This window comes from Kogia breviceps, chromosome 4 (genome assembly GCF_026419965.1).
Source record: "Kogia breviceps isolate mKogBre1 chromosome 4, mKogBre1 haplotype 1, whole genome shotgun sequence".
NCBI classification, from domain to species: Eukaryota; Metazoa; Chordata; class Mammalia; order Artiodactyla; family Physeteridae; genus Kogia; species Kogia breviceps.
In genome coordinates, this window is record NC_081313.1 from 172,899,436 (window position 1) to 172,912,733 (window position 13,298).

Sequence of the window (13,298 nt, forward strand, 5' to 3'; positions counted from 1 at the left end):
TTTTAGGTTTATAGAAAAATTGATTGGAAAGTACTGAGAGTTCCCACATACCCGCTTCCCCCTCCTCCCAGTTTCCCCTGTTATTTACATCTTGTATTAGTGTGATACATTGGTTACAACTGGTGAACAAATACTGATACATAATTATTAACTAAAGTCCATAATTTATATTAGGGTTCATTGCTTGTATTGTACATCTATTTTCCATCAATCCACCTTTTTCTATATCTAGACATTCATTCATCTATCTATTTCCTCACCTAACTACTTACCATCCATCTATCCACCAATACCTATTTACCTATTTATTAATCCATCGGCTCTCCATCCCTCGTTCCATCCATCCATTTACCGTTCTTAGTTTTATTCATTCATCCACACCTCCATTCTAGCAGCTATTTAAATACATCTATTTATCCACAATTCATCCATCAGTTTATCTGTCCATTTACCATCCAGTCAATCATCCAACCACCAACGTATAGGTTTTTATCTGTTTATCTATCCATCACCAATATCAATCCATCTATCGTCCAAACAGCCATGTACTACGGTTATTAGGACACACACATGATCTCACAGGGTTACAACTGTGCCACTTCCGAGCCTTAATTGACCATTCAGTCACTCAACAGGTGTCCCCTCATCATCTCCCTCATGCCCCATGCTGTGCTGGGCGCTGGTGGATACCCAGACACACACTTTTTCCTCATGTAGGTAACATTCAAGTCTGTATAAACCTACAATAAACAAGAAAAATAAGCCAAAAGAGACAAGGTTGTTTCATATAGTGAGGATGGCAACAAGGGATATAAGGCTCAAGAAGACCATGGCCACATGGGCACTTTATTCTCTGCATAAGTGTGTGTCAGGATTATCTGGTGGCCAAATTCAGATTCTCCGGCAGTCCAGTGGTTAGGACTCCGTGCTTCCACTGCAGAGGGCACGGCTTCAAGTCTGACTCATCAGTTTCTGACATAGATAAATCTGGCTCAAGAGAAAAAAAGGAAAGAAAGAAATTTATTCACTTGTGATAGAAAAAAATCCATGTCACCTTCAGGAATGGCTGTATCTAGGTGCTCAAATCTTGTCATTAGTAATGGCTCCATATTTTGGCTCTGTGGACTTCCCTTTAAACAGGCCCTGATATAGTGAGGTTACTATCCAACAGAGTCCAGTTTACATTCTTTGGGCTTAGTAATCTTTGCGAAAAAAGAGGGAAACGTCATTGGCGGAACTTGGGTTACCTGCTGACCCAGTTGTTAAACCTGGAAGGAAATCTGGCCCTTGTAAGAAAAAGGAGAAATGGACACCGAGAGAGACTAAAATATGAATGCTGCTTGCAGTAAATCTGGTGGGGGCAAGTAATTTATATATTAAAGCCCCGGACCCTCAAGGTTCAGACTCCAGATCAAGGGCCTAAACTCAGTCGATAAGCAGGCAGCCTTGGCCCAAACCAAACCTTACCTCCACCATCAACTCCCTGCATGTGCCAACATCTCTCTGAGTCTCAGTCCCCTCCTGCGTAAAATCAGCTGATTATACTGACATTGGAGGATGGCTAAGGACAAGAGAAGCCTGGTAGAGGACAGTCCCTGTGCAAGCTGGGGAGAGGGAGACCCCTATCTAAGCCTCAGTTTTCCTTAGCTATAAAATTGGGGCAATGTGAGATGGGGACTCAGCACTATGGTGCATATTGAGTGCTCAGCTCTGAGCCAGGGGTACCTCCCTCTTCATGTGGGCCTATTCCGTCACCCCCAGGGGGGGACTGCGCCACCCTGCTGAAGAACATTGGGGCGCTGCCTGTGGAGATGGCCCGCATGTACTTCGCTGAGACAGTGCTGGCGCTCGAGTACTTGCACAACTATGGCATCGTGCACCGCGACCTTAAGCCCGACAAGTGAGCCTTGACCTTTCCCACCTGCCCCTCGGGAGGCCCTGGCATGGAAGGGCCAGGAGCGAAGTGGATGGTCCTCACCTCTAAGACCTCAGTTTATTTCTGCAGCCTCCTTATCACCTCCATGGGGCACATCAAGCTTACGGATTTTGGCCTCTCCAAGATGGGGCTTATGAGCCTAACCACCAACCTATATGAGGGCCACATTGAGAAGGACGCCCGGGAGTTCCTGGACAAACAGGTGTGTGTGCGGGAGTGGGGGTCACTTCGGGTGGAGTGACCCGGCAGGACTGTGGGGCCCAGGGCCTGGCGGGGGGCACTGCTCCCCCGGGAGGCCCCTCCTGTGGCCAGGGCGTGGGCTGACGTCCTGCCCCCAGGTGTGTGGGACGCCAGAGTACATCGCACCCGAGGTCATCCTGCGCCAGGGCTATGGCAAACCGGTGGACTGGTGGGCCATGGGCATCATTCTCTACGAGTTCCTGGTGGGCTGCGTGCCCTTCTTTGGAGACACACCTGAAGAGCTCTTTGGACAGGTCATCAGTGGTGCGTGCCTCCGCGGTGGGCAGGCAGGGGGCACGGAAACATGGGCCGGCCCAGGGCCTCATGGACTCCCAGAGCGAACCCCAGCCCTACTCCTTGCTCTGCAGATGACATCCTGTGGCCCGAAGGGGATGAGGCCCTGCCCACGGATGCCCAGCACCTGATATCCAGCCTCCTGCAGACCAATCCCTTGGGCCGGCTAGGGGCAGGTAAGGGGTCGCAGAGAATCTGAGCTGGGGGGGTCTGTTGTCCGGGAGCAGGGCTCCCAGTGCTGTGTCCCTGGGCCGGAAAATGGGTGGGGAGCTGGGCTGCTTGGCTGGCCATAGCTGTCTCGAGAATTCCCTCCCCTACACCCTCCACCCCTTCCTTCCTCCCCAGGCGGTGCCTTTGAGGTGAAGCAGCACAGTTTCTTCCGAGACCTGGATTGGACAGGGCTGCTGAGGCAGAAGGCCGAGTTCATCCCCCACCTGGAGTCCGAGGATGACACCAGCTACTTTGACAGTGAGCGGGGACAGGGTGTGGGATCCTTTGAGGGGGCGCTTGCATATGGCCTGGGCTGGAACCCAGCTGGGTAGGAGACTAGCCCCTTAGACGAGAGGAGAGGGGCTGAAGTTGTGGCGGGAGCGGGGCTTGGCATAGGGGCGGGGCTCAGTCTGAGAAGAAGGTAAGAAAGGAAGCTGGGGTAGGGGTGGGGCCTGGACAGGAGTAAGTTCTAAAATTGGGACTGTACCTAGGTTACGAGGCGTTGCTAGGACGCGGAACGAGGCAAGAGCCTGGGCTGGCGGAGGCGGAGCCAGGGTGGAGAGCGCCTTCGGTGCAATCGGGGGATGTGGCCTCTGTGGAGGCGGGGCCAGACGAAGCCTCGGAGAGTGGGACAGGGACCCAGCCGGGGGGCAGGACCTAAATCTGATCTGAGAAAGGGGCAGGGGCGTGACCGGGCCTGCAGGACCCGAACCTGGCTCCCGTGGGTGTGTGATTTGAGGAGTGGACCCATACCCGCAGTCACGACCCACACCTCCACTCCAGCCCGCTCAGACAGGTATCACCATGTGAACTCCTATGACGAGGATGACACGACGGAGGAGGAGCCTGTGGAGATCCGCCAGTTCTCCTCCTGCTCCCCGCGCTTCAGCAAGGTGAGGCAAGGCGGGGATAGGGGTGGAGTGAGACCGTCGGGAGGTGGGACCTGTGTTTAAGTAAGGGATGCAGGTGGGCCTGAAGTGGCCAGGGGCTGAGGAGGCTATGGGGAGCAGGGTCCAGGCCCAAGGTCTCAGACTAGAGAAGTTACTCAGGCGGTGAGGATCTGGGAGTGATGAGGCTTGGGCGGGGGAGGGGGGGACATCCTCGCTGGATGTCTTGGAACGGACCTTTGGCATCGAGTGGAATCTAACGGGAGCCTGGACAGTTGTGGAAATGAGGACTCATAGTGGGGCGGGGCTAGATCTGGACGGGGCGGGGTCAGGGCCTGGGGATGGAGAGAAGAAGTAGTGGGGGCTGGGCCAGGCCTTGGCGAGGCTGGGCAACGTCTCGCTTTGAGAAACAGCACGTAGGGGGGCGTGCAGGACCTGCCTTGGGCGAGGGCACACATAATTGGGCGGAGCCTGGAGAGGCGGAGCAGGAAGGAGAGCAGATTCTTTAGGGCTTGGGCAGGGCAGGGCCTAGAATAGGTCAGAGCCTAATTTTGTGGGGTGGGGCCAGAACTGAAGAACCGTAGGTGGTCGGGGTCGGCCCAGAATTGGCGGGGGGGGGGCACCCGGTTTTATTGGGGCGGAGCGTAGTTTGGCCGGGTCCAGTAACGAGAATTCGATTGGTTGGGGAGGGAAGGCGGGACCTGGGGCCTGGACTAGCCTCCATCACCACTCATCCGTCCTTGAAGGTGTATAGCAGTATGGAGCAGCTGTCGCAGCACGAGCCCAAGACCCCCGTGGCAGCAGCGGGGACCAGCAAGCGGGAGCCGAGCGCCAAGGGCCCAGAGGAGAAGGCCGGCAAGCGGGAAGGCCTAGGTGGCCTGACCCTGCGCGAGAAGACCTGGAGAGGGGGCTCCCCGGAGATGTGAGCAGGGGCAGGATTTGGGGTTTGGGTCCTTTTGGGTCCTTTTGGACCCGAAGGGGAGGAACTCCTCTGACCACGCCCCCTTTGCGTAGCAAGCGCTTCTCTGCGTCCGAGGCCAGCTTCCTGGAGGGGGAGGCCAGTCCTCCGTTGGGCGCGCGCCGCCGTTTCTCGGCGCTGCTGGAGCCCAGCCGCTTCAGCGCTCCCCAAGAGGACGAGGATGAGGCCCGGCTGCGCAGGTCTCCTCGGCCCAGCTCCGACCCCCCAGGCTCGCTGGATGCGCGGGCCCCCAAGGAGGCAGCTCAAGGGGATGGCACTCCCAGCGCCGGGGACCCAGAGGCCAGTGAGTGCCCCCTCCTGCCGCCTTCCACAATTCCCCAGGGGTCATATATGAGCGTCCAATGAGCCTGTACTGTTTATGCAAGTTCTCGTGTACTCTTCACACTCCAATCTGGGATTCTTATCAACATGAGGAAGACCCGTATTCCATGGTCAGTCAACAAAAGTATTTGAGCACTCCTCTGAGTCAGCAGCTGTTCCTGACGCATGTTACCTGCACAATTCGGCGAGGAGAGAAGTGGGAAGCGCATTCCAGGCAGCGGGAACAGCATGCAAGAAGTTTATAACCTTGGAGTGACCCCTAACCCACCTGCTCTGTTGCAGCTGACCGCCCACGCCCAGGCGACCTCTGTCCACCCTCGAAGGATGGGGACCCATCAGGCCTGAGAGCCACCAATGACCTGGTTCTGCGCCGGGCGCGGCACCAGCAGCTGTCAGGAGACCCGGCGGTAGAGAAGCGGCCTTCTCGAACTGGGGGCAAAGTCATCAAGTCAGCCTCGGCCACTGCCTTGTCTGTCATGATCCCTGCAGGTGACACTGGGCCCCTCCTGGCAGGGGAGAGGCTGCCCCCATTGGTGCCAGGTGCATTTTCCTGGTCCACAGTGACTGGCTCTGGGATGGGCCAGTGAGAGCTCTGGAACTTTGACTTGGGAGGAGGGAGGAGCAGACACAGGGAGAGCTGTGTCTTTTGGCTTTGACCTCTGACCATGGGTCTGTGTCTGCAGTGGACCCCCATGGAAGCTCACCCTTGGCCAGCCCCATGTCCCCACGATCTCTCTCCTCCAACCCGTCCTCACGGGACTCCTCACCGAGTCGGGACTACTCGCCAGCTGTCAGTGGGCTTCGCTCTCCCATCACCATCCAACGCTCGGGCAAGAAGTATGGCTTCACACTGCGTGCCATCCGCGTCTACATGGGTGACTCAGATGTCTACAGTGTACACCACATTGTCTGGGTGAGCAGTGAGCACTGATGGGTGGAGCCTGTATTCTACGGTGGGGGTGGGGAGAGAGACACACACCCCTCCCCAGGGGTGAGGGACAGCTGACACTCTGGAACCAGGCAACCTGGATGAGACTCCTCTGTGACCCTCCTCCTCTGTAACTTTTCCTCTCTGACTCTCAGTTTCTTCATTTGTAAACTGGGGAGAATAATTGTTATTTCATAAACTGTTATGAAGATTACCATACCTGCAGAGCTAGGTGTCAGGCACGTAAGCTTAGGGAGCTTTCCTTGTTACCAAGCCTGTTAATTCTGCTCCTGTGGGGTTCCCTATCCCCAGCACGTGGAGGAGGGGGGCCCAGCCCAGGAGGCAGGGCTCTGTGCCGGGGACCTCATCACCCACGTGAACGGGGAGCCTGTGCATGGCATGGTGCATCCTGAGGTCGTCGAGCTGATCCTTAAGGTGAGTCCATGGGAGAGAGTCAACTGTCTTGGGGTGGGGTGGGGCGAAGGGTGGGGCAGATCCCGGGGAGTTGGAGTTGCCAGAGCAGCTTCCAGCAGAGAACTTTCCCCCTTTCTTCCCCCAGAGTGGCAACAAAGTAGCCGTGACCACCACGCCCTTCGAAAATACCTCCATCCGCATTGGCCCTGCGCGGCGCAGCAGCTACAAGGCCAAAATGGCTCGGAGGAACAAGCGGCCCTCTGCCAAGGAGGGCCAAGAGAGGTGGGTGGGACCAAGCGCAGTGGGCGGGGCTATAAACAGCAGGCCCCTGGAACACTCCAGTTTATGAGCGATGGCCAGGGCTTACGTGGGAGAGGCATAGGTGAGGACAGGAGAAGGGACATTCACAGGAAAGGTGGCCGAGGCCACCAAGTGAAGAGCAAAAGCAAGACAACAGAGAAGGAGGGGCTGTGAAAGCGGGAGGAGTCAGGAAAGGAGGATGTACCAAGCTCCTAGGCTGAAGGCAAGGCACTGTGGGAGGAGAGCCGAGCCAGCAGATGTGGACTAAGAGGGTGCCGTTCAGGAGATGATTCTGCCTTCCAGGATGTATTATATTTAAGCGACTGAGAGGGGCCGGGAGAAGAAATTTCTATCTGGGATGAATATGCCAGGCCAGTAGAAATAATTTCTTCCCTTATATGTAGAAGGAACTAGGAGAGGTGGGTGGAGCCAGGAGAGTTTTCTGTTTTGATCAGTGGGTTTGACCTGGACAAGGAGTGAGTGGGGAATTTGAGATAAGCCTGGCTGAGTCCAGTGAATTTCTTCCCACTCTGACAGGTGAGTTTAGTTGGAGAGGGAGGGGCTAGACAGGTAGGCGGGGCCAGAAAAGGTTGGTTCTGTTTTGACGGGTGTTTCCAGCTTGGACTGTGAGTGGTCAGAAAGGAATGGGTAGACCTGAGGTGGGAGGAGCCAAGTGGGACGAAGCTAAAGGAAGTTCTTTGGTCTGGAACTGTGTTGTGAAGAGGGAGGGGTCAGAAAGGGTGGGTGGTTCCAGGAGGGACCTTGAAGTCCTGAAGTGGGAGGAGCCGGGAGCTCTGGAGTCTGTTCTAGGGAAGGTGGTCCCCTCCTTGTCCTCCAGCAAGAAGCGTAGCTCCCTCTTCCGCAAGATAACGAAGCAGTCGAACCTGCTGCACACTAGCCGCTCTCTGTCGTCGTTGAACCGTTCGCTGTCGTCCAGTGACAGCCTCCCGGGCTCGCCCACGCACGGACTGCCGGCGCGCTCGCCCACCCACAGCTACCGCTCCACGCCTGACTCCGCCTACCTAGGTAGGCCCTGAGCCTGCGCGGGGGCTGAGCCGCGCGCGGTGGCGGGGCGGTGCCCTGGCGGCGTCCGCGGCGCTCAGCGTCCTCTCTCGCCCGTCCGCAGGCGCCTCGTCCCAGAGCAGCTCGCCGGCCTCGAGCACGCCCAACTCGCCGGCGTCGTCGGCCTCGCACCACATCCGGCCCAGCACGCTGCACGGCCTGTCGCCGAAGCTGCACCGCCAGTACCGTTCTGCGCGCTGCAAGTCGGCCGGCAACATCCCGCTTTCGCCGCTAGCGCACACACCGTCCCCGACACAGGCGTCGCCGCCGCCGCTGCCGGGCCACACGGTGGGCAGCTCTCACACGACTCAGAGCTTTCCGGCCAAGCTGCACTCGTCGCCGCCAGTGGTGCGCCCGCGCCCTAAGAGTGCCGAGCCCCCGCGCTCGCCACTCCTCAAACGCGTGCAGTCAGCGGAGAAGCTGGGAGCCTCGCTGGGCGCCGACAAGAAGGGCGCGCTGCGCAAACACAGCCTCGAGGTGGGCCACCCGGATTTCCGCAAGGACTTCCACGGCGAGCTGGCGCTGCATAGCCTCGCCGAGTCGGACGGAGAGACGCCCCCTGTCGAGGGTCCCGGCGCGCCGCGGCAGGTCGCCGTCCGCCGCCTGGGCCGCCAGGAGTCGCCCCTGAGCCTGGGCGCGGATCCGCTGCTGCCGGCTTCGAGTAAGGAGAAAGAGTCCCCGGGTGGCGCCGAGGCCTGCACCCCGCCCCGTGCGACGACCCCTGGGGGCCGGACCCTGGAGCGGGACGCCAGCGGCACGCGACACCAGAGCGTGCAGACAGAGGACGGCGCGGGCGGGGCAGCCAGGGCCGTGGCCAAGGCGGCGCTGAGCCCGGTGCAGGAACACGAGACGGGCCGGCGCAGCAGCTCCGGCGAAGCAGGCACGCCCCCGGTGCCCATTGTCGTAGAGCCTGTGCGGCCTGGGGCCAAGGCTGAGGTGCCGCAACTCCCAAGTGTGGACTCCAACGGGTTGCGGAAATCTGCACCCCTGGCACCTCCCGCACCTGAGGCCCCACGGGGCCAGGAGCGCTGGGTGCTGGAGGTGGTGGAGGAGCGGACCACGCTGAGCGGGCCTCGTTCCAAACCTGCCTCTCCCAAGCTCTCCCCAGAGCCCCAGACCCCCTCCCAAGCCCTAACAAAGAATGTACCCAGCAGTGCGGGGCCCCCAGCCCCACCTGCTTCCCTCCTGGTCCCCACCACCAAGCCTGAGGTGGCGCTGACTTCCCGGTGCCCTGCTGAAGCTGTAGCTGTGCCCCCAGCAGCCCCAACCAAAAAGGGGGCGCCCTGCCCCATGCCCCCGGGCCCATAGCAGAGGGAGCCACTGGCCCTGCGCTGTACAGCCGCCTGTATACATATGTACACATATAAATAAAGTGCGTCCGTGCTGCGTGAGCTTTCTAGAGCTCGCCCCTCCACCCCTAGCAAGGCAGGACATCATGTTTCCTCCCCCTTGCCTTTGTGCTTGTTGAGGGGTGGAACTCCAGTCCTGGTTACCATAAAGAGGGGAGGTGAGTCTTGGTTGGCCCTTCCTTGTGGTCCCACTTTGTGTCTCACCTATGTGCCCCCAGACCCTCAGCAAACTGCAGTGCTGTTCCGAGTCCCAGGGCCCACCTGAAGAAAAGATTAACAGCCTCATTTACCAATTTCTTTCTATTCCTCAACAATCCTGAGGAAGGTGTTATGATTCCCATTTTGCAGATGAGTAGATTGAGTCACAGAGAGGTTAAGGCACATGATTAAGGCCAAACAAATAGGAAGAGACTAAATAGATTCAAACTGAAGTCCAAACTGGCCCCTGAGCCTTAGCTCTTACATGCTCTGCTGGGCTTCCCAGAGAGAAGGCCCTGCTCTACTTTCCACAGGGCTCCCATGCCTTCACCAGAGGCTGGAAGGCCTTCCAGAGGGCGGGCAGCTGGGTACACAGTGTGCCCCCACCCCGGTGCTCCTCTCCTTTGTTCCGATTCATGTCACCCACACAGGCCCAGGGCCTTTCTGGGGCTACACACCACTTGGAATGGTCTTCTGTGGCATTGAAGGTTGGCCCAGCTAGCCCAGGGAAGGCTGTCTGGGTCACATCCAGTACGTGCTGGACCCCAGAGCAGTTGGAGGGCAGGATGCCAGAAGATCTTTGCCAGAACTGGACCTGTAGGTCACTGCCAAGGGCTTCCACCAACCAGCCAGAGTACAGGTCTGCAGAAGATGGAAAGAGGACATGGACAGGGTCAGGATCACTGCTAGGGATTCCCTTGGCCACTTCCCCTCTCTGAGCTGTTTCCTCAGTTATCAATTCCTGGCAATCTGGGGAATTATTAATACTAATAGACCTTACTAAATGCTTTCTATGCATCATGTCACTCAACAGCCCTTTAAAGTTGATACCGTTATTCCCAATTTTCAGAAAGGTAAGTTGAGGCCCTGGTTAAATCATGTATCACACAGCCAGAAACCCATATTTGAACACAGGTATATTGGTTGTTTACCTCTCATGTGATTATGACTCCAAGGTGTTCTAGTCCCTAACCATGACCTGCCCTCAGCCATGGACACACTAGACACCCCCTCTACAGACAAAGTTCTCCAGCTGTCAACCTCAAAGCTCACCATCTCCAAAGTTTCCAAATTTGGCAAAGCTCTGGAACATGTGTCCTTTGTTTGATGTGAGTGTTACACTGCTGTTCCATGGTCCCTGGCGAACATGATGGCCCTTGACTGCCTCCTCCAGGTGGGGGAATAGGCGGGTGTAGTCTCCTTCCAGCCTATGGTCATACACGAGGGGGTAGGTGTAGGTCAGCTGTCTGCCTGGAGGGCAAGGGAAGAAGAAAACAAGGAACTGTTCCAAGTCCCTGGGAATTAGGGACTCACCCTGCCTCCCCGTCTCCACTCACTGATATTCTGGAACTGGTTGAGAGGAAAAGATACACAGATCAGGGTCTGCCCATAGTTCTGGGCACTAGGAGGCCAGCTGTACGCAGCAGAGGAGGCAGGTGGAGGGAAGTTCGGAACGCTGTGGATCAACCAGAAGCCCCCTTCTTGGTCCAGGAGCAGCACACCTGAACCAGAAACTGGAGATCAGGGGGACTGCTTGAGGCATCCCAACAAGCACATGTGCAACCCAGGAACACTCAGTCTGTAGGGGGCCTGGACCACAGGACCAGTGGGCAGTGGGCAGTGTCAGGGCCACTGCTGAGCTCAGTTTCCACAGCCATCGATTCTCACAGTCCAGAGGAAGGACAATGTTGATTTAAAATAAGGAAACAGATGGCTAGGGCCTGACAGAGCAGCCCACCCTCACCCCCCCTGCCAACTCATGGGTTAGCTGGGGGAAACGCACAGGGAAACCAGAACTCTTCCCCAGTCCACAGTCTGGCCTCACCCTTCGTGTGCCCACGTCTGTTAGGGTCCTGAGACCCGCTGGATTGAGGCGGTTGGTCATTGTAGAGTAGAAAGGTGAGCTGGGGAAGATGGACAGGGGCAACTTGAAGATTCCCCCAAGTCGGGCCCACCCTAGAGTCCCACCCCTGGTTCCGCCGGAGGCGTCTTCACCTGGCTGGTGGTGTTTCGGTACAGCGGCAGCAGGCTGCGGCCCACGGCCCCCGTGGAGCTGCTGATGAGCCCCGTACCGTCGCGCCAGCCCCCTGTGTCTTCGTCTAAGTACTTGTACCGCAGCCCCCTCTGTGCCGCATCTCCGGGCCCGCTGTGGGCCGGCAGCTTGTAGACGACGAACCTGGAGGTTAGGAAATGGACAGAATAGAGGGAGAAGAGAAGGAACCCCAATCTTCACCTAGGAACGCAGCAATCCTCAGTGCGACCCTGGAGGGATAGTCGGCTCCCGCGCACTCACCAGTCCACAGGCTGCCCCGAGTCCCCGTAGCAGGTCAGGGTCCCTACAGGGACCCAGAGCAGCGCGGCCAAAAGCAGCAAGCTCAGCGCGGCCATGAGTTCAGAGCTCTAGCTGGGGTCTAGAAATCTGTGTCGGGAACGCAAGGTGCAGGGTCACGAGCTGGGCCAGACCCGACCTCTAGTGACTTTCACTTCCCCAAACCCGCCTGGGAACCCAGGCCCAGACATCACGAGGATGGAGACTCCGCCCGCGAGATGAGAAGCAGGGGTTTGAATAGGTAGTCAAGGATCCTCCACAGGGATCGGCTTTCTTCCGGGCAGTCACTCTCTGAAGGCTCCGCCCCGGACCCTGCCAGCCTGGGGCCTCCTCCTGCTTCCGGCAGACGAGTCCCTGATAGGCTCCACCCTCTGGCTCGGCCCAGACACGGCCTCTTATGGTCAGGTGGTTTCCAGTGTCCGGCCTCCGGCTCTACTCCTGGCCAATCACAGCCCACGCCCCTCCAGCAGGCCCTGCCTCTGTCTCTTTCGATTCTGGCTAATCCCAATCAACACTCTTCCACTGAACGTCGCTCCTCCCATGGCTTTTCCGTCAGAGGCAAATTTGAATTTTTTTTTTTTTTTCCTTTCCTGCCTTACAGGCTGAGGTCCAACTCTTGTGACTTTTGCTCCCTTAAAGGGCGCTTGGCCTCCTGGTCCTCCCCCTTTTCACTCTGCATGTTTCCCCCACCGCCCGCCACCGCCGCTGAGCTAGCCAAGGGGTCACTTTGGATGATGACGGGGTGAAGGATGACGGGGCTCTGGGACCCGGCTGAGGATTTTTTTTTTTTTTTTTTTGGCTGCGTTGGGTTTTCGTTGCTGCGCGCGGGCTTTACTCTAGTTGCGGTGAGCGGGGGCTACTCTTCGTTGTAGTGCGCGGGCTTCTCATTGCGATGGCTTTTCGTTGCGGGGCACCTGCTCTAGGCGTGCGGGCTGCTTCAATAGCTGCAGCACGCAGGCTCGGTAGTTGTGGCTCGCGGGCTCTAGAGTGCAGGCTCAGTAGTTGTGGCCCTTGGGCTTACTTGCTCCACGGCATGTGGGATCTTCCCCGACCAGGGCTCGAACCCGTGTCCCCTGCATTGGCAGGCAGATTCTTAATCACTGTGCCACTAGGGAAGCCTCCGGGCTGAGGATTCTTAAGTGGAGGAAGATGGTCCCTGTGAATGTCCCTGGGTTTCGAGGCAGGAGGCAGGGACAATGTAGCCTGACCTTGGGGCGGGGGAAGGACCGGCTGCAAGTGCCTGAGGAGGGTTGCCCAGTTTTAGGAGAGGAGGGTGTGAGTGTGTGTGTGGCTCCCCAATATCACCTCTGAGGTTTAGCTTCCTCCCAACTTCCACACCCAAAACCCACAAATTCAGACCAACACTGAAGCTTTATCTGGGAGGAGCAGTTTGCAGTTTTACGAGACCCATAACCATTCACAGCAATGCCAGCCGCTATGTGGAGCTTCAGGAGTCACAGTGTGAAGCCTTCTTCTAGAACCAGGGTCTCTGGGAAGCCTCACCCCACAATGCCTCCGTTGTCTAGGGCCACCTGTGAGCTGGTCTGATGGTCCAGCTCTCTGAGGGTCTGTCTCTTTGTCAGAATTATCTAAGTATCCACCTGAGTCCGTTTATTTGGAGGTCTATCTCGCTCGGTCTACATGACCGTGTGTGACTGTGGCTCCCTTTGGCCAAGGACATGTGGGAACTTCTGCTGGAGGTTCCCCCAAGTCTGTCTATGGGCCAGTCCTTGGTGGATCTGTGGGCCCAAGAGTCCAGACGAGGGTTCATCCGAGGGAAAACCTCCGTGCCTGGATCCGTTCTTGTTCTAACCCCAGTCCCCAGAAAAGGTCCAAGTGCCGGGGCAGGGC

The 13,298-nt window shown here is 57.7% G+C and overlaps 2 protein-coding genes across 4 annotated transcripts in view; one reads left to right on the forward strand and one right to left on the reverse strand.

Moving 5' to 3' along the window:
• The window catches only part of MAST1 (microtubule associated serine/threonine kinase 1), a 26,001-nt gene extending 17,039 nt beyond the window's left edge, over positions 1–8,962 (forward strand). For all 3 annotated transcript variants that reach the window (XM_067032629.1, XM_059060952.2, XM_067032630.1), the window contains 14 exons: positions 1,762–1,900; positions 2,006–2,138; positions 2,275–2,440; positions 2,545–2,646; positions 2,816–2,938; positions 3,464–3,573; positions 4,314–4,489; positions 4,582–4,829; positions 5,150–5,356; positions 5,551–5,780; positions 6,108–6,230; positions 6,355–6,491; positions 7,348–7,535; positions 7,636–8,962. In XM_067032629.1, coding sequence (XP_066888730.1) covers positions 1,762–1,900; positions 2,006–2,138; positions 2,275–2,440; positions 2,545–2,646; positions 2,816–2,938; positions 3,464–3,573; positions 4,314–4,489; positions 4,582–4,829; positions 5,150–5,356; positions 5,551–5,780; positions 6,108–6,230; positions 6,355–6,491; positions 7,348–7,535; positions 7,636–8,879 — 3,326 coding nt within the window. In that variant the 3' untranslated portion in view covers positions 8,880–8,962. The remainder of the gene's footprint in view (positions 1–1,761; positions 1,901–2,005; positions 2,139–2,274; positions 2,441–2,544; positions 2,647–2,815; positions 2,939–3,463; positions 3,574–4,313; positions 4,490–4,581; positions 4,830–5,149; positions 5,357–5,550; positions 5,781–6,107; positions 6,231–6,354; positions 6,492–7,347; positions 7,536–7,635) is intronic.
• Positions 8,963–9,205: 243 nt separating this feature from the next.
• On the reverse strand, positions 9,206–11,818 carry DNASE2 (deoxyribonuclease 2, lysosomal). The gene is made up of 6 exons (XM_059060175.2): positions 11,412–11,818; positions 11,114–11,294; positions 10,944–11,022; positions 10,456–10,620; positions 10,172–10,369; positions 9,206–9,760 (listed from the first exon to the last, which is right to left on the reverse strand). Exons 1-6 carry the CDS (start codon positions 11,504–11,506, stop codon positions 9,420–9,422), a joined length of 1,059 nt encoding a protein of 352 aa, XP_058916158.1. The 5' UTR covers positions 11,507–11,818; the 3' UTR covers positions 9,206–9,419.
• Between the last annotated feature and the right edge of the window lie 1,480 nt (positions 11,819–13,298).